Consider the following 20,886-nt stretch of genomic DNA (forward strand, 5'->3'; position numbering starts at 1 on the left):
ATGCAGACAAATCACATACAAGATAAACCCCATAGTTGGTATCAAATGGGGTACCACTTGCATAGTAAATAGAGCCCTCTCATAAGTGGCATGCCATGTGCTACCCAGGCGCAGCTAGATCAGAACTGACCAGGAAATACCTCCTGATGTCCCAATCTGAGCAGGACAAAAATGTAATGAAAGGAAGATATTGTGTATATAATATATATATATATATATATATATATATATATATATATATATATATATATATATATATATATATATATATATATATATATATATATATATATATATATAAATCCCCATATAAAGATACAGGGTAAGATATATTAATAACTGCATCTTAACAATGTACTCACAGGACCAGCAGATTCACAACAACACTACATAAAAGTGACTATTCCTTCTCCACAGTATCTAGGGCCACCCTCCTCTTGATTCCTACCAGGTAATATAGATATGTGGATTACACAAAAATATTCACTATACAAAGTCATATTATGACATGACAGTATCAATTCAAGATTCATAAATAAAGTTGGTTCCAATAGCTATATAAAATGGTTCAGCATGAGTAATAAAATGGACTGTGTGAAAGATTCAAATAACCAGCAAGAGATAAAACCAAACCTGCATAAACCAAAGGGTGTGGTAGTCACCATTAGTTAATATTCAGCTTATGGCAGATGGCGCTAAAAGCAAGCCACATAACTGAACTTACCAGTTAACTTGTATACATTAGTTTCCAATGATCAATTTTAGCGGGTACTAGATCAGATCCGTTCTAATCGTGGCTGCAACAGTAGATCTAGGGAGCAGAGTAACATAAATTACTTCTCAACCTAAACAGAAATTTAAATGAAAGGGACAGAGACAGTCCCGGTGTGTGGCCTAACCTGTTCAACAGAGGTTCTGGACGAACATGCTGCCTTAGAGAGCCCTTACAGCTGATCTTTAAATATAACCACCAATTAGCAGCACCTCCCAGCCCAGATTAGCTGACTATAATCTGCTGTGAGGGCTGTACCAATACATCTGAACATGCAGGGCATATGCAAGTGTAATGGTGAGGAATTCCCCATAGAGTAAGAAAATAGTATTGCCGTTTGCTGCACATGCTCGATAGAGAACTAAATAGTCACAGAATATTAAAGGTGCGCTTATGTGCACTGGCCCTTAATTGATACTTGGGAAAAAGAAACCATCCGAAATATACAGGCGCGGCAAGCCACCAATTGAAAGTATTGCCGTCTGCCACGCAGGCACATAGAAACTAGTCAGTCAGATAATTAGAGGTGCGCTTATGTGTGCTGGCCTCCAATAGACACTTGGAAAGAAACACCATCCGAGAGTACAGGCACAATAATAGATAAGAGGGTACAGCGCTTAGAATGAATGTAAAGGTTGCAGCCTCCCCTAAAAAGCTCCCATAAGAAAGCTCTTGAAAAAAGAGATTTGACAGAGATGGGGTTAATGGCGCTACCTGTGTCCCAAAAGGTGATCTATCAGGTCACTTTTTATATGGCTATGGGAACTCCACAAATAGTTGGATCAGTGTGGTGTGATTATCCACCTACACCCTGCATAAGAGGTAAGTAAATGTAAAGGTCCACCTGTATGAGGACAAAACTTTAACTGGTAACCCAAGAGGATGAGTCCACAATGGTGGTCTGTTGCACCAATACATTTTTTAAAAATTAATAAATAATATTTAACCAGTGATAATAGTGAATCCAACCCTGTATTAATCCAAAATATTAAAACATAAGTCCAAAATTAATCATAAGTAAAAACTCTATATGTGTAACCGTAATATTGTAAATAGTCCAGACACCAACAGGTGATATAAAACATATAAGTGCTCCAAAACGATTAAAGCGGAGGTCCACCCTAAAGTGGAGCTTCCGCTCATTGTAACCCCCCCCCCCCCTTCCGGCGCCACAATTGGCACCTTTCAGGGGGAGGGGGGTGCAGATACCTGTACAGTACAGGTATCTGCACCCACTTCCGGCATAGATATCTGCAGAAAGTACGCCCCTTTCCGCAGAATCGACGCCCCTTTCCGAAAGTCCCCCGCTGTCTGCTGGGAAACACACGGATCCCAGAGACAGAGGGGACCATCCTTATTGCGCAGCGCGACTCGCGCATGCGCAGTAGGGAACCGGGAAATGAAGCCGCAAGGCTCCACTTCCTGATTCCCATACCCAAGATGGCAGCGGCAGCACCCGATAGACGATCGGCTTTGGGTGCCGACATCGCGGGCACGCTGGGCGGGTAAGTGTCATTATTTTAAAAGTCAGCAGCTGCAGTATTTGTAGCTGCTGGCTTTAAAAAAAAAAAAAAAAAAAAAAAAGCGGACTCCCGCTTTCAATTGGGTGTAGCAAAAAAGTTGTTTAAAAAAAAAAATGCATCAAAAACAAAAAATCACACCAGTTGCAAAAAAAACGCATGTATACAGCCGTTCCAATGTGAATATTTGTTTGTGCTTTAACAGATTATTGCAGGTGACTTTTGTGCTCCCCCTCATAGGTCCCCACTCACCAGCTCCTATAACCCCTGCAGGGGTAATACGCATGAAGATCCACAATCTAGATAAGTATTCCCAGGTTCCAGTATCTGCAGTCTGAGGCGTCCCTTGGATTTCCGGGCAATGGCAGATATATACAGCGATGCTCCCCATGGAAGAGAAAAAATGGCTCCCATAGTGTAGTATCCAAAGAATATTCAGTTTTTATTAAAAGTTGTTTTAAAAAAAATCAAATATAAACAACAGATATAAAAACAAACTCCATACAGCATAGGTGTTATTGCACATAAGCCAACCCTATCTGATGGGTAGCAAGAGGAACTTGAGCTGTGGATTCACAGCATTCGCTTCAACTGCGTTCCACCCACTTGCTCTGGTTCCTGGAAGTGATGTAGTGTGGATCACGGTGCCGTATGCATTTCATCATAGTCATCTTCGGCGGCGTTCTCCGCCGCTGAAGATGTCTATGACGAGACGCGTACGGCACTAGGCACTAGATTTTCCAATGCGTTTGTCGCCAAAGGTGTGACAGAGCCTCAGTTGGTGGAGGATATCCGAGAACCTTCAGAAGGGGAACTCCTTCTTACCAGTTACCTGGAAGGTGGTGACAGCAGATGCCAGCCTTTCAGGTTGGAGACCAGTCCAGAAAGAAGTGTCTGTCCAAGGGAAATGGTCCAGAACCGAAAGGACATTGCCCATCAACATTCTAGAAATTCGGGCGGCGCATCTAGCCCTACGGGCCTGGACATTCAGGTTGCAGAATTCTCCTGTCAGGATTCAGTCCCACAATGCCACAGCAGTGGCTTATATCAATCACCAAGGGGGCACCAGAAGTCAGGCAGCCCATTAAGAGGTAAACCATGTCCTAACCTGGGCAGAAAAACATGTGCCGTGCATTTCGGCAATCTTCATTCCAGGGGTAGAGAACTGGCAGGCAGACTACTTAAAGAGGGAGTCCACCTAAAACAAAATTGAATAATTAATGGACACTTGCCCTTCCTGGAGTCCAGCGATGTCAGAAGCCGAACAGTCGCTCAGCTCTCGGCTGCTTCCGGCGCCATTCTCGATGAGGGAATCGGGAAGTGAAGCATGGCAGCTTCGCTTCCTGGTTCCCTACTGTGCATGCGTGAGTCGTGCAGCGCAATGAGAATGGTCTGCGTTGTCTCTGGGACTCGTGTGTGTCCCAGCAGACAGTGCGGCGGGACAGGAAGAGGCATAGACTCCCATGGGAGTCTGCCCAGAAGTGGGTGCAAATACCTGTCTTAGACAGGTATCTGCACCCCCCTCCCCCCCCTGAAAGGTGTCAATTGTGACACCGGAGGGGGTGATGGTTACGAAAAGCGGAGGTTCAATTTTTGTGTGAACCTCCGCTTTAGGTTTGCCAGCAGTTGTTCCTGGGGGAATGGTCCCTTTACCCCAACATCTTCCCGGCTATATGCCAAATATGGGGGATCCAGGATGTAGATCTGTTTGCCTCCAGGTTCAACAATAAAGTCGACAACTTTGTCAAGCACAAGGGATCCACTCGCATGCCGAACAGGTGACCCACGTGGAATCCGTTCTCACTGATTTATGGATTCCCTCCTATTCTGCTGCTACCTCGACTTCTTTGCATGATCAAGCGAGAAAGAAAGTCGGTACTTCTTGTTGCCTCAGCGTGGCCCAGAAGATCTTGGTATGCAGAAATGGTAAAGATGGTGGTAGGGGCCCCATGGACCCTACCACCACGTCCAGACCTGCTATCGCAGGGAACCGTGTTCCATCCTACTTTACAAACGCAAAATTTAACGGTTTGGCTATTGAAACCCACATTCTAAGGAATCGTGGGCTTTCAGGCTCGATGATACCTACCTTGATTAATGCAAGGAAGCCAGCTTCCAGAGTCATTTATTATAGAGTCTGTAAGGCATATGTTTTCTTGGCGTGAATCCAGGGGTTGGCATCCTAGGAAATATGTCATGGGTAGAATTCTTGCCTTTCTGAAAATGGGGCTAGAAATTAAACTGGCCTTGGGTACTATCAAGGGCCAGGTCTTGGCCTTATCAGTATTGTTTGAGCATCTTCTTGCTTCACATTCTTTGATCCGAAGCTTTATACAGAGGTAACGCGGCTTATTTCACCTAAACCAGGATATTGTTTTACCTTCATTTTTTCCAGAACCCTGTTCTAAGGAAGAAGAGTCACTACACTCTTTGGATGTAGTGAGAGCAGTCAAGATCTATTTGAAGGTGACTGCTCAGATTCGAAAAAACAGATGATTTTGTTCGTGTTGCCTGAAGGTCCTAGGAAAGGACAGGCAGCATCAAAATCCACTATTGCCAAATGGATTTGGCAGATAATTATTCAAGCTTTATGACTTGAAGAAGGTTCCACCTATTCAGGTCAAAGCACACTCCACCAGGGCTGTTAGTGCTTCGTGGGCAGTGCATCACCAAGCCTCCATGGCTCAAATCTGCAAGGGCGCTACCTGGTCTTCAGTCCATACATTCACCAGATTCTATCAGGTGGATGTAAGAAGGAATGAGGATATCTCCTTTGGGTGCAGTGTGCTGCAGGCAGCAGTCTAGGTTCTCAGGTCTGATTGCACCCTACTTTTGTGTCCCCCCCTCCCCTCAGGTGGCATTGCTCTGGGACATCCCATACAGTTATTACTGTGGCTATGTGTCCCGTGATGTACGATAAAGAAAATAGGATTTTTATAACGGCTTACCTGTAAAATCCTTTTCTTGGAGTACATCACGGGACACAAAGGTCCCTCCCCTCTTTCTGGTTACACATGTATTGCTTTGCTACAAAACTGAGGTACTCCCGGTAAGGGGAGGGGTTATATAGGAAATTGAACTTCCTGTTTAGGGTGTGCCAGTGTCCACCACCTGAAGGTGCCATATAACCCATACAGTTATTACTGTGGCTCTGTGTCCCATGATGTACTCCAAGAAAAGGATTTTACAGGTAAGCTGTTATAAAAATCCTATTTTTTATTAAAGAAAAAAGGTGAGAAAATAGGACCTCTGTTGAACAGGTTAGTCTACACACCGGGACTTTCTCTGTCCCTTTCATTTAAATTGCTGTTTAGGTTGCAAAGTAATTTGTTACTCTGCTCCCTAGATCTACTGTTGCAGCCACGATTAGAACGGATCTAATCTAGTACCTGCTAAAATTGATCATTGGGAACTAATGTATGCCAGTTAACTGGTAAGTTCAATTATAATGTGGCTTGCTTTTAGTTCCATCTGCCATAAGCTGCATATTAACTAATGATGACAACCACACCCTTTGGTTTATGCAGGTTTGGTTTTATCCCTTGCTGGTTATTTGGAGGCTTTTACACAGTCCATTTTATTACTCATTCTGAACTATTTGTATATAGGTATTGGAACCATCTTTATGAATCTTGGATTGATGCTGTCATGTCATAATATGACATTGTATAGCTAATATTTTTTGTGTAATCCACATATCGATATTACCTGACCGCAATCAAGAGAAGGGTGGCCCTAGATACTGTGAAGAAGGAATAGTCACCTTGAGTGAGTACCTTGCTAAGATGCTGTAGTTATTACTATATCTAACCCCGTATCTTTATATGGGGACTTTCATAACATTTTTTAGTCCTCCTCAGATTGTGACATTAGAGGTATTTCCTGGCGGTTCTAATCTAGTAAAATGTCTCGCTGATCTGGTTGCGCCTGGGTAGCACATGGCATGCCGCTTAGGAGAGGGCTATATTTACTATGTAAATGGTACCCCATATATTTTGTCTAGATACCATCTATGGGGTTTATCTTATCATATGTGATTTGTCTGCATCTGTCATCCTTTTGATTACGTTTTTGATACTGTTCGTGTTTTCCCATGCAGAATCCCTTTAATTGCAGTCAATGGAAATAGGTCCTGAAGAAGCGACAGCAAAACGTTGACCTTGTTTGACTTGGCAGTATAGGGAATACATATTTTTATACCTGGGGTTATATGAATGAGCGCTGTACACTTTTATCAAATTTTGTAATATTTAATAAACAACCTTTTTTGTTAAATTATATAGTGTTTCTTTCTGGTACCGGTAAAGTTCGCTCAGATGTCCAAAACTATTTTCTAGCTGTCCAAGGATGTCAGGGACAAGAATGTAGTTCTGCACAAGGCTGGAAAGGGGCTACAAGACCATAAGCAAGTAGCTTGGTGAAAAACGGACAACTGTTGGAGCGATTATTCACAAATGGAAGAAATACAAAATAACCATAAATTGCCCTCGGTCTGGAGCTCCATGCAACATTTTGCCTCATGGGGTAAGGATGATCATGAGAAAAGTGAGGGATCCGCCTGGAACTACATCAGAGGAGCTTGTGAATGATCTCAAGGCAGTCACCAAACAAATCATTGGTAACCCAATACACTGCCATGGATTGAAATCCTGCAGCACCTGCAAGGTCCCCCTCCTCAAAAAGGCACATGTACAAGCTGAAGTTTGCCAATGAACATCTAAACGATTCAGAGAAGGATTGGGAGAATGTGTTGTGGTAAGTTGAGACCAAAATTGGTCTCTTTGGCATGAACTCGATTCACCGTGTTTGCAGAAAGAAAAATGCTGACTATGACCCTAAGAACACCACCTCTACAGTCAAGCACAGAGGTGGAAACAATATGCTTTGGGGCTGTTTTTCTGCTGAAAGTACAGACTGACTTTGCCGCATTGAGGGGCCAATGGATGGGGCCATGTATTGTAAAATCTTGGATGAGAACCTTCTTCCCTCAGCCAGAACACTGAAGATGGGTCGTGGATTGGTCTTCCAGCATGACAATGATCCAAAACATACCGCCAAGGCAGCAAAGGACTCAAGAAGAAGCACACGGAGTTGCCTAGCCTGTCTCCAGACCTTAATCCTATAGAGAATTTATGGAAGAAGCTGAAACTTCGAGTTGCCAAGAAACCTTAAGGATTTAGAGAAGAGCTATAAAGAAGAGTGGACCAAAATCCCTCCTGATGTGTACAAACCTGGTCACCAATACAAGAAACATCTTACCTCTGTGCTTCACCACCAAGTACTAAGTCATGCTTTGCTTAGGGTTGTTGCTTCCATCATCTAATGGTATGGAGCCGAGCAGGGAGCCATCATTCCCTCACTCGGCATCCAGCCTCAGAGGGGAAAGGACACGATCGCCTCCGCCACTTCAGGTTGTTCCGGTAAGTGGCACAGACGGGGGCCCTCTCCCGCCCCGATAAAAGTGATTTTGCGGCAAATCTACTGCGCAGGCCACTTTTATCTGAAAGAGGATAGTCCACCATAGAAGAGGATACCAGGGTTATGGCAGCTATCTGCTGCCATAACAATGATATTCCACTTCAAACAGCCGCTATATAATGACGGCGGACAGTCCACAAGTGGTTATAATACACCTATGATAAAAAAAAATTATATACCCTTCATTTCTTTGTAAGTGGGCAAAACTTACAAAAGTTTCAGGGATCAAATCATTTCCCCAATGTATGTCATGAGTTATCATGGTGAGGGTGGGCCACCAACACTTTAACAACCAATGACACTTTAAGGCCAGAACGCACTGCATCATTTACTGGTATGGTGATTGTGGAAATTTTGCCTGCACCATGGCAACGCATTACTGATCCAGCGTTCAGGAGAAGACAGAAGTCTCCCGCCTCCAGAGACCATCTCCCTCTGCTGCACTGCTGGAGCCAAAAGGAAGGGCTCTGATGTAAATATGGGACTGGTTGAGGTGTGACTGGAGGGCTCTGTGATGGGGACACATGTATATGAGGTTTCTGTATATAGGGGACTCTGATGTGATGGGGGCTGTCATGTATGAGACTGATGTGAGGGAGACCTTTGATGTGAAAGGGGGCTCTGGTATGATGGGGGAACATCTAATATGAAGGGAGGGGGGCTTTTATTGTGAAGTTAATGTCACCAAGTTGACTGTGTGCACTGTCCCAGACTCGAGTTTCCCATTGATGGAAAAAAAACTTTTTACATTTTAGACTAGGCTGCATTGAGATTTTGTATACGTAACTGGTGCTGCGACTGAAAAAAGCAATAAAAATAAACCAAGGCATAAATAACTAACAAGATCAAAATAATTATTCCCCATTATTTAGGACTTTTAAGGCCACAAACACTGACCTGTGTAGAAAAAGATTTTATTACATGGCGTATGCATGCATCTTTTTTATATGTCTAAGATGGTGTGAATGGCATTGCAGAGAGAGGGGAGACGCCACTTAGATTCACACCATCTTGGTCATAATGGTGTATGCATGAAGACATGGTTTATTGGGCGCTATCCATTGATCTTGGAGCTTTATTTAAAGCCCCGGCTAGCTCCTGTCCTTGTCTTCGACAGAACATATACCGTCTGCATCACACCACTGGAACCCAGTGGCTGCTGCCCACCTGTTATTAACCGTTTAAGGACTGCCTCCTGCACATATACGTCGGCAGAATGGCACGGCTGGGCACAATCACGTACCTGTACGTGGCTCTTTAAGTGCCCAGCCATGGGTCCTGAGCTCCATGGCTGCGGGACCAGCGGAGCCGTTCGCAGCTGGTGTCCCGCAATCGGGTCACAGAGCTGAAGAACGAGGAGAGGTCTGTGCCTGTCACTGATGGTCTGTTCCCTGTTATAGGGAAAGACTATCAGTGGCGTCAGACGCCAAGCCACGCCCCCTACAGTTAAAAAAACAAACAAACACACTTAACCCCTCCCCAGTCCCCTAGTGGTAAACTCCTTCACTGCCAGTGTCATTTAGGCTGCTTTCACATTGGGGCGGTGCGGGCGTCGGCGGTAAAGCGCCGCTATTTTTAGCGGCGCTTTACCATCATTTTAGCGGCGGTCTGCGGGCGCTAGCGGGGTGGTTTTAACCCCCGCTAGCGGCCGAAAAAGGGTTAAACCCACCCGCAAAGCGCCGCAAAGCGCCGCTGCAGCGGCGCTTTGCCGGCGGTATTGCCGCGCTGTCCCATTGATTTCAATGGGTAGGAGCGGTATAGGAGCTGTGAATACACCGCTCCTTCACCGCTCCAAAGATGCGGCTAGCAGGACTTTTTTCACTGTCCTGCCAGCGCACCGCCCCAGTGTGAAAGCCCTCCGGCTTTCACACTGGAGTTAAAGGGGCCGGTTTTTTTCAGGCGCTACACAGGCGCTATTTTTAGCGCTGTAACGCCTGAATACCGCCCCAGTGTGAAAGCAGCCTTACACAGGAATCGGTGCATTTAAATAGCACTGATTGCTGTATAAATGACAATGGTCCCAAAAATGTGTCAATGTCGCAGTCACAATAAAAAATCGCTGCTCGCCGCCATTGCTAGTAAAAAAAATATTAATAAAATGCTATAAAACTATCCCCTATTTTATAAACTATAACTTTTGCGCAAACCAATCAATAATCACCAATTGGGATTTTTTTTTTTTTTTTACACCACAAATATGTAGAATACGTATCGGCTTAAACTGAGGAGGAAAAAAACTTTTTTATATATTTTTTGGGGATATTTATTGTACCAAAAAGTAAAAAATATTGAATTTTTTTCAAAATTGTCGCTCTATTTTTGTTTATAGCGCAAAAAATAAAAACCGCAGAGGTGATCAAATACCACCAAAGTAAAGCTCTATTTGTGGTAAAAAAGGACACCAATTTTGTTTGGGAGCCACGACACACAACTGCGCAATTGTCAGTTAAAGCGACGCAGTGCCAAATCGCAAAATTGAAAATTGGTCCGGGGCTTAAGTTGTTAAACAGATTTGGGATCCTACGGTTCTAAATTCATATTGATCCTAGGCTGGCGTTTATCTGCACCCCCATCCTGACAGTTGCCTCATTTGCTTTCTGCATGGAGTCGCTCTCTTTGATTTAAACTATTTTTGACCGTACGTACTTCTACTCTCTACCTCTGATGAAGGTGTTAAACTGGAAATGCGTCGGGTACCAGGGATTACCATCCACTGGAGAATAATAGTGTCATTTTATATGTATTGTTAGGGTTTGTCTTTTTGTTATGTCGATCACATGCATACAGTATTAGATGCTAGACATCTTTTAATGTTTATTTGTTGTGACCTGAACCATCTTTTTTTATGTAATAAAATCATTTTCTACCCATGTCAGTGTTTGTGGCCTTTAAAACCCTAAATAAGGGGGAATAATTCTTTTGATCTACATATTCCAGGTATGTGGCCACTACATAGATTTTTTGATATGGTGAAAGCCCCTTTCTTTTTTCCCTAAATGACTAACAAGAAGCTTCTGATACTGAATTAAACAAATGAAAAGCTAATTCTGTTGGGTGTGTCTATAGCTATTCTAATGTATAGCAAGTTCTTTTCATTTTGTATACCTAAAACCTTGCATGTTTTTTTTTTTTTCTTGCAGTGTGTGGAGATATCCACGGACAGTTTTTTGACCTTATGAAGTTATTTGAGGTTGGTGGTTCTCCTCACACCACACGCTACCTCTTCTTGGGAGATTACGTGGACCGAGGATACTTCAGTATAGAGGTCAGTGCATCGTAGATTGTCAAGTTTGCCCCAGACCTAATTTATCCATTGTCTAAGGAAGACCTGTTCATGTTAGTCCCAGGAGCCGCATTATTATTATTTTTATTTTTAAAGGATTTATATAGCGCCAACCGTTTGCGCATCGCTTTACAACGTTAGAGCTAACAGTACAGTTACAATACAATTCAATACGGGAGGAATTAAAGCTTACAATCTAGGAGGAAAGGTCAAGTGATACAAAAGGGTAATAACTGTGGGGGATGAGCTGATGAAAATAAAAACAGTTGACTTTTCTGAAGAGAAGTTTTTAGAGATCGCCTAAAAGTAGTTAGATTTGGAGATAGTCTGACAGATTGGGTTAGAGAATTCCAGAGGATGAGAGAGGTTCGGGAGAAGTCCTGGAGTTGAGTATGGGAGGTGGTAATGAGGGAGCTAGAGAGCAGGAGGTCTTGGGAGGAACGAGGAGGATGGTTAGGTTGGTATTTTGAGACTAGGTTAGTAATGTAGCTGGGGGCTGAGTTGTGGATGGCTTTGTAAGTTATTGTTAGTATTTTGAATTTATGTCTTTACCTTTATTTTATAAAAAAAAAAAAAAGGGAGATATTCTTTCCCCAAGCAAGCCGTGGTTACAAAGGGGGGTCTCTGGAACATGGAAACCCCCATCTTGTAAGCTCCCACCTCCCTGAGGTCCAAGCAGGGAATAGCTGCATAAGTCCCTCAGTGTTTTCCTGAGGAACTCTGAGAAGAGAGAAAAAAATAAAATAAAAGGGGTGGGCGGGGATGAATTTTTAAATATCTGTTACTGTATGGGTTCAAGTTTCCTGTGAGTCTGGTCTTCAAAATTGAGAAAGGAATGTACCAATGAATTTTCAAAAGCGTATAGAGAAAGTGGAAATAATAAACATGTCATATATATTCCTAAAGGGGAAAATAAATAGATAATAATAAAAAAATATATATAAAAAAAAGGGGTGGGGGGGGGGGGAGAGAAAAAAAATCAATAAAAAAAAATCAACATGTCCAACTCCTCTACAGAAAGTATTAAGGGGGACAGAGCTATCAAGTGAGGTTAGATTACCCGCAGTGGGATATGCATTGCAGGCCTGGGGAGTCACGAAAGTGAGTACTAGGATTCAATCAGTGGTGTCATTATACAAAATAAATTGTAGCAGGAGGAGAGTTTTCAACTTGGAGACTGGGAATCTTTGGACTGTTTTTGCCAGATTGGGAGCGTTGGACTGAATGGTGAGGGGCGTTTCGTAGGCAAGGTGCTTCTGGTGTCCGCAGGTTGTGTGAACTCCTGTGTGATGATACCCAGGCGAGTCAGCAGATGTTCTCCTTCATCAAACGTAGAGAAGCCATAGGATTTATTCTGAAAAGAGAAGGTTAGGCGTAGAGGAAATTGTACCTGATATTTCTTTGTATAAGAGCCTGGAGCAGAGGTTTTAGGGCCCGCCGTTTCTGGATTGTGTAAGGTGACAGGTCAGCAAAAATCTGAATTGGTTGGCCCTGCAATAGGATTTGTTCTGCTGCCCTGGAAGCTTTCATGACTCCCTCCTTTACCGCATAAAAATGGGGCTTCACAATGATATCTCTGGGCAGACCATCTTTGCGGAGCAGTTGTAGGGCCCTGTGAGCTCTGTCTAGTTCCATCCTGTGTTCCGAAATATCAGGTAACAGATTTTTAAGTAGGGACCTGACTGCTGCGGGGACGTCTGTGACTGTTTCTGGGAGACCTCGGATTCTAAAGTTAGACCTTCTGGATCTATTCTCGAGGTCGTCAATTTTATATAGTGCTGATTCCAATTGATCCTGAATTCTGGTGGTGTTCTGTTTAATTCTGCCAATTGCCTGGTCTGACTTTTTTTCAATTACCTCAATCCTTGCTCCCAACTGTTGTAGATCAGCTTGTATGAATGAGGTAATTTGGGTTGCTGTCTGGGCTAAGCCTGTGGAGAGCATAGCAGAAAAAGCAGACATCAGGGCTGGTAAATCTATTGCAGTGTGAGGAGAAAATTGTGGCATTATAGAGCCTGTGTCAGGGGGTGGTAATAGTGAGTCTCTCATAGGGGTCCTGTGTAAGTCACTCCGGGCTCTTTCTGTGTATGACTCTGTGGGAGACTGGTTAATTGAGAACAGGAGCTTATTACTCACTGTTACCGGGTCTGGTCTCTGCTCCTTTAATGGTGCTGGACCTGTGTTCTGGTCAGCAATTGAATCCTCTTCTTCCCCCTGTGCAGAATGAGAGGATAGCGCGGTATCCATCCTGAGGTAACTGAGGTGGCTGTGTGGCGGCTCCCAGCTGACTGAAATAAGTTTCTCCTCACTGTTTCCCGCTGACTGAAAGAATTTCTCTTGACTGAAACAATGTCTATTATTATATATTAAAATGTTCCCCTTTAACCTGCCCACACGGCTCATGCTTTCCCTGGGAGTACTGACAGAAGCTTCCGCAACTGTGGACAGCGAGGTGATGTTATGCACACATGGTGGGCTTGCCCAAAGCTGGTGGGGTTCTGGTCTAGGGTTTTTGGTTTGCTGCAGACACTCTTTCACCTAACGATCCGAAGGGACGCTAAGCTAGCTCTCCTACATTGCCCGGTACCTGGTTTGCGAGGCCCTCAACAGAAGCTGGCTACCTATCTATTTATAGCGGCCAAGCGGACCATTGCCCAAGCCTGGAAGTCCCAACGGGTAGATTTTCAAGGGATTAAAACCCGCATGACTGCTATGTTACTTCAGGAACGTATGTCCAGTATTGTCCATGATTCTCGTGCTAAATTTCTAAAAATCTGGGAGCCGTGGATCTCCTATGAGTTCCCCGCGCTCCAAGCTGCATGCCTGGGCTTGGTCTAACTCCTCTCGGCGAGGCGTCCACGCCCGAGCTTTCCCCCTCCTTTCTTCCCCCTCTCTTCTCTCTACCTTTCCTTCTTTTGTTCCCTATCTCTCCTCACTCTTCTTTGTAATCTCTCCCATTGCTAACAAATACTGCTGCCCCCCGTGGAAGGGGGTAGTGGGAAAAGGGCTTACCGTCCGGAAACAACAAGGGAACAAGTTGTTTGGTACTGCAGCCAGTCTCGATACCATCCCCTACTCATTTTCCTTCCTTTTCTTGTGTTTATTATAAGTATAATGTGATGGTTTGCCCTTTGGTTTCGTATTCATGCTTTGTAGCCCCTGTGAGGGCGCTCAAGGAGCAGATTGTAGTCTCTTGTTTATTCCCGTTTATTCAAATTTTCAATAAACATATTGAAACAGAAAATGTTCCCCTTTAAGTCCCAGATCAGTGGTTGTTGTTACCGCTCCATTCGGGGTACTCTGTCGGCTGTGGTTGAAGGTTAACGACCAGGGCTCGAGTGCTGCGGGAACGCATGGGAACGGCGTTCCCGTACTATTTCCACAGCGGGAACGCCGTTCCCATTAGCTATCTGAGCCGGGCCGGCTGAGGCTATGCAGCGCGTAGTCCGCGCCGCTCCTCAGCCGCCGAGTGACTGTGCGTGCCCACGCCGAAGTCATGTGACCGGTTGCTAGATGCGGAGCGGCCCCTGCCTAGCAACCGGTCACATGACTTCGGCGTGGGCACGCACTGGCACGAGACCGTCAGTGTGACGCGCCGGACTGTCCTCCCGCTCCCCTCTACCCAGTGCCTCCTGTGGAAACAGCCGCTGCACTGTGAGTTTACTTAGTTCTTCTCCCCCCAGAACAGAAGGGAAGAGAATACCAGGAGGTCAGTCACTAGTAGTGTGTAAGTAAGTTGCATTCTGCAATACCCTGCCAAATTGCCAATACTCATCCATACTGCCAATACTCATCAATACTCTGCAATACCCTGCCAATACTCATCAATACTCTGCAATACCCCGCCAATACTCATCAATACTCTGCAATACCCCGCCAATACTCTGCAATACCCCGCCAATACTCTGCAATACCCCGCCAATACTCATCAATACTCTGCAATACCCCGCCAATACTCTGCAATACCCGCCAATACTCTGCAATACATACCCTGCCAATACTCTGCAGTACCCTATCAATACTCTGCAATACCCTATCAATACTCTGCAATACCCTATCAGTATCAATAATCTGCAATACCCTGCCAATACTCTGCAATACCCTATCAATACTCTGCACTACCCTATCAATACTCTGCACTACCCCGCCAATACTCTGCAATACCCCACCAATACTCTGCAATACCCCGCCAATAATCTGCAATACATACCCTGCCAATACTCTGCAATACCCTGTCAATACTCTGCAATACATACCCTGCCAATACTCTGCAATACCCTGCCAATACTCTGCCAATACACACCCTGCAATACCCTATCAATACTCTTCAATATTCTGCCAATACTCTTCAATATCCTGTCAATACTCTGCAATACTCTGCAATACATACCCTGACAATACTCTGCAATACCCTGCCAATACTCTGCCAATAAATACCCTGCCAATACTCTGCAATACCCTGTCAATACTCCACAATACTCTGCCAATACTCTGCAATACATACCCTGCCAATACTCTGCAATACCCTGCCAATACTCTGCAGTACCCTATCAATACTCTGCAATACTCTGTCAATACTCTGCAATACCCTGCCAATACTCTGCAATACCCTGCCAATACATACCCTGCCAATACTCTGCAATACCCTGCCAATACTCTTCAATACTCTGCCAATACTCTTCAATATCCTGCCAATACTCTGCAATACATACCCTGCCAATACTCTGCAATACCCTGTCAATACTCTGCCAATACTCTGCAATACATACCCTGCCAATACTCTGCAATACCCTGCCAATACTCTGCCAATACACACCCTGCAATACCCTATCAATACTCTTCAATATTCTGCCAATACTCTTCAATATCCTGTCAATACTCTGCAATACCCTATCAATACTCTGCAATACTGTGCCAATACTCTGCAATACCCTGCCAATACTCTGCCAATAAATACCCTGCCAATACTCTGCAATACCCTGTCAATACTCTTCAATACTCTTCAATACTCTTCAATACTCTGCCAATACTCTGCCAATACTCTGCCAATACTCTTCAATACCCTGCCAATACTCTGCAATACCCTGCCAATACTCTGCCAATAAATACCCTGCCAATACTCTGCCAATAAATACCCTGCCAATACTCTGCAATACCCTGTCAATACTCTTCAATACTCTGCCAATACCCTGCCAATACTCTGCAATACCCTGCCAATACTCTGCAATACCCCATCAATACTCTGCAATACTGTGCCAATACTCTGCAATATCCTGCCAATACTCTGCCAATACACACCCTGCAATACCCTATCAATACTCTGCAATACCCTACCAATACTCTGCCAATAAATACCCTGCCAATACTCTGCAATACCCTGTCAATACTCTGCCAATACTCTGCCAATACTCTGCAATACATACCCTGCCAATACTCTGCAATACCCTGCCAATACTCTGCCAATACACACCCTGCAATACCCTATCAATACTCTTCAATATTCTGCCAATACTCTTCAATATCCTGTCAATACTCTGCAATACTCTGCAATACATACCCTGACAATACTCTGCAATACCCTGCCAATACTCTGCCAATAAATACCCTGCCAATACTCTGCAATACCCTGTCAATACTCCACAATACTCTGCCAATACATACCCTGCCAATACTCTGCAATACCCTGCCAATACTCTTCAATACTCTTCAATACTCTGCCAATACTCTGCCAATACTCTTCAATACTCTGCCAATACTCTTCAATACTCTGCCAATACTCTGCCAATACTCTGCCAATACTCTTCAATACTCTGCCAATACTCTGCCAATACTCTTCAATACCCTGCCAATACTCTTCAATACCCTGCCAATACTCTGCAATACCCTGCCAATACTCTGCCAATACTCTTCAATACCCTGCCAATACTCTGCAATACCCTGCCAATACTCTGCAATACCCCGCCAATACTCTGCAATACTGTGCCAATACTCTGCAATACTGTGCCAATACTCTGCAATATCCTGCCAATACTCTGCCAATACACACCCTGCAATACCCTATCAATACTCTTCAATATCCTGCCAATACTCTTCAATATCCTGCCAATACTCTGCAATACATACCCTGTCAATACTCTGCAACACCCTGCCAATACTCTGCAATACCCTATCAATACTCTGCAATACTCTGCCAATACTCTGCAATACTCTGCCAATACTCTGCAATACCCTGCCAATACTCTGCCAATAAATACCCTGCCAATACTCTGCAATACCCTATCAATACTCTGCAATACTTTTGCCAATACTCTGCAATACTCTTCCAATACTCTGCAATACTCTTCCAATACTCTGCAATACCCTGCCAATACTCTGCAATACCCTGCCAATACTCTGCAATACCCTGCCAATACTCTGCAATACCCTATCAATACTCTGCAATACTCTGCCAATACTCTGCAATACTCTGCCAATAAATACCCTGCCAATACTCTGCAATACCCTATCAATACTCTGCAATACTGTGCCAATACTCTGCAATACTCTTCCAATACTCTGCAATACCCTGCCAATACTCTGCAATACTCTGCCAATACCCTGCAATACTCTGCCAATACTCTGCCAATACTCTGCAATACATACCCTGCCAATACTCTGCAATACATACCCTGCCAATACTCTGCAATACTCTGCCAATACCCTGCAATACTCTGCAATACATACCCTGCCAATACTCTGCAATACCCTGCCAATATTCTTCAATACTCTGCCAATACTCTGCAATACCCCACCGCTACTCTGCAATACATACCCTGCCAATACTCTGCAATACATACCCTGCCAATACTCTGCAATACCTACCCTGCCAATATTCTGCAATACCCTGCCAATGCTTACCCTGCCAATACCCAGACATACCCATCCATGCTCAGCCAATATTACAGTGGGGGAGATGTATATTGCAGTGGGTACTATATGGTGGTGGCATTTTCACAGGTTTTTGCAAATTCAATAATTATTTGCTGATTCGAAAAATGATCCGATCCATGACTCTGATCCGAGGAATGATCCGATCCGTGAGTTTTTTGATCCGTTGCACCCCTACCAGTTTTCCTCCGTGTCCCCCTCCGTTCTGCTGTCCCCTCCGTTCTGCTAATGTCCCCTCTGTTCTGCTACTGTCCCCCTCCAGTTTTCCTCTCTGCCCCCCTCCAGTTTTCCTCTGTGTCCCCCTCCATTCTGCTACTTCCCCCCTCCGTGAAAACACCTGCTTCTCTGATGAGGGCACTGTTATGGGGACACTCTGATGGGGGGGCTGTCTGAAGGGAACCCCTGCTCTCTGATGGGGGCACTGACAAAGCTCCATTTGATGGGCACTGATCAGGCTGCATTGATGGGAACAGATGAGTGAGTGGCCTGGGGCCTGAGCCCCACTTTGCAGAAACAATACAGGCAGCCTGAGAAGAGGAGCTCCGGGCCGGCACACTCAGCATGCCCGACCTCCCTCCCCTGCACAGACCAACACATGTGTGGACATCTTGCGGCAGAAGGGGCCCCACATATCGTAGCTTGCATAGAGACATAGTGCAGAAGGGGCCCCCAGTCATTGCAATCCCCTGCGAGGGAACCGTTTTCACACATTTGTGGTGGTTTTTTATTAGTATAGCATACAGCTTAAATTATTTTGTTACATCTGTTCTAGATTTATTTAAGGCATGTGAATTTTGGAGGTGTCCTTGTAAACTGGTACTATAAATGTTGCAGTTTATTTGTTAAAGGAGTATGATTATATATATGAATTTGGTGATGTCACCCATTAGGAGTGGGCTTGGCATTGAACGCCTATCTTCTCTATTGTTTATTAGTCTCATTGGCCCCCCTGTGCATTTATGGGATCCTTTGCCATATGTCACAAAATGGCTGACCACACATCGCAGCGCAGATGATAATAAATCTCGGAAAGTTGATAATCTTAAACGCCAAGTACAACGTTATTCCTGTTTTTGGGATATTTTCTAATGGGCTGTGTAACAGAATTTGGAACAGGGTGTATTTGTGGTAGAAATTCCCTGCGAGGGAAAGATCATCACCCATTGTGTTGATTGTTTTGTTTGACACGTTATTTTGTTTTTGTAAACTTGCACTTTACAATAAATGTTGTACTGTATTTTCTTTGAAGTATATATGCATATGAGCGTACTTTTTTTTTTTTTTTTGGTGGGGGAATGGATCTTGGGTGGGAGTTCCCACACTTTTTTTTCCCAGGACTTGACCCCTGTTAACGACCAGAACGGCACGGAGCTCTCGGGCTATGCAGCCATCCTAGAGAGCCTCACGCATGCGCCTTCGTCTTTACCTTTTTTATGTTTAAAATAAAGTAATGGAAGAATCCGACTGATTCCCGTAACCTTGTCACACAAGGGCCAAAAATCGCCTACAGCTCCTTGTCTGACAAGCCGGTCTCACAACTGGCTCCTGTTGAACGAGCATGCAGGAAAACCAGCACTGATCAGTGTTCGAGGGGGGTGGGGGGGTTTGACGACACAATAGCTCAGCGGGGAGATCACCGCACTAACATCGGATGTGTTAGATGATCTGTAAGGTTTCGTTTTTTAAGCCCACTGGGTTGAAGGAAAAAAAACTTCCCATATGCACCCAGCATTAGACCCTTTGTTATATCTTATGTACAGGACAATCTACTACATAGATTACTTCTGAACAATTGCTATTAATTCTGTCTCCTTCCAGTGTGTTCTTTACCTCTGGAGCCTGAAAATTATCCACTCCAAAACCCTGTTTCTACTGCGAGGGAACCATGAGTGCCGACACTTAACAGAGTATTTCACCTTCAAGCAAGAATGTAAGTATAGACAAATAGAAACTGTGTTTCTTTGTGTCTTGTTGTGTCCCCTCTGCACTCACTAAAGATATTGTTTGGAGGAAATATCTTAAAGCATCTCTAAACCTAATATTAGGGTTACATTATATGAATGAGCTACAAGTAACACCTCAAATCACCGGTGTAAATTCTGTTAAGAAATTCTGGAATTTTTTTTTCCCACCGGGAAAGCATAGTGTAACAAGTGTTTCCCTTAAAGTCCTTTTTAATATGACAATCACCTTATTAAAGACTTGCCCTTGTATGTATACTTTTGTTATGTTACTGAACATGGAAGTTTGGTGATCACCAACTAGAGCAGGCTATACGTTTCACTTTGCCTAGCCTCATTTAATCTTCCTGCTCAAAGAATAACTCCAGGAATTTTATTTTGGGAAGGACTGCTCGAGGTAGGTATAAAAGTGTAAGTACGCTTACCTCTGTGCCATGCTTTCTGGAATACAGCTGTCTGAAAACAATAACAGGAGCTTAGTTGTATTGTCAGCTAAGGGATTCTGGTCATTGTGGATCCTGCCTCTAGTGCCTGTTTATTTTTTTTGATTGGTATTGGCTACCGCAATGGGGGTCTCATGGATTTCTATTATGGTGATTTGATCCTTTTGAAAATGAGCCCTTTCCAAAAATAATTACCATAGCTGTCCTTTACCCACCTTACCTGGAGCTCTCCTTTTAACCGTCAGTGCCCCCCCCCCTTTCCTTTTCCACCAACAGAGACCCTGTCTATTTTTGCTCCCCAAATCTGGCTTTCAGCCCGACCTATTCATACCTTTTGGCAAACTCATCTGCCACTGCTTTGGGGTCTTTGTGGAATTGGAAGCATGTGATCCTCAGTGTTTGGGCATAAATGGCCAAGCGCCAGAACTAAGGGCAGGTTCACATATTTGCAGCCGCGATTCACAGCATGGGGTCCAGTGTGTCCCTGTTCACTGGTCCAGGT

The 20,886-nt window shown here is 44.2% G+C and overlaps 1 protein-coding gene across 3 annotated transcripts in view; it reads left to right on the top strand.

Moving 5' to 3' along the window:
- The window catches only part of PPP3CC (protein phosphatase 3 catalytic subunit gamma), a 170,721-nt gene that overhangs the window by 64,157 nt on the left and 85,678 nt on the right, over positions 1–20,886 (top strand). For all 3 annotated transcript variants that reach the window (XM_077469843.1, XM_077469845.1, XM_077469846.1), the window contains exons 3-4: positions 10,911–11,035; positions 19,799–19,910. In XM_077469843.1, the coding sequence (XP_077325969.1) occupies positions 10,911–11,035; positions 19,799–19,910 (237 nt within the window). The remainder of the gene's footprint in view (positions 1–10,910; positions 11,036–19,798; positions 19,911–20,886) is intronic.

Source organism: Lithobates pipiens, unplaced genomic scaffold, assembly GCF_037356315.1.
Source record: "Lithobates pipiens isolate NorthernLeopardFrog02 unplaced genomic scaffold, aLitPip1_a1.2 Scaffold_8, whole genome shotgun sequence".
Lineage (NCBI taxonomy): Eukaryota > Metazoa > Chordata > Amphibia > Anura > Ranidae > Lithobates > Lithobates pipiens.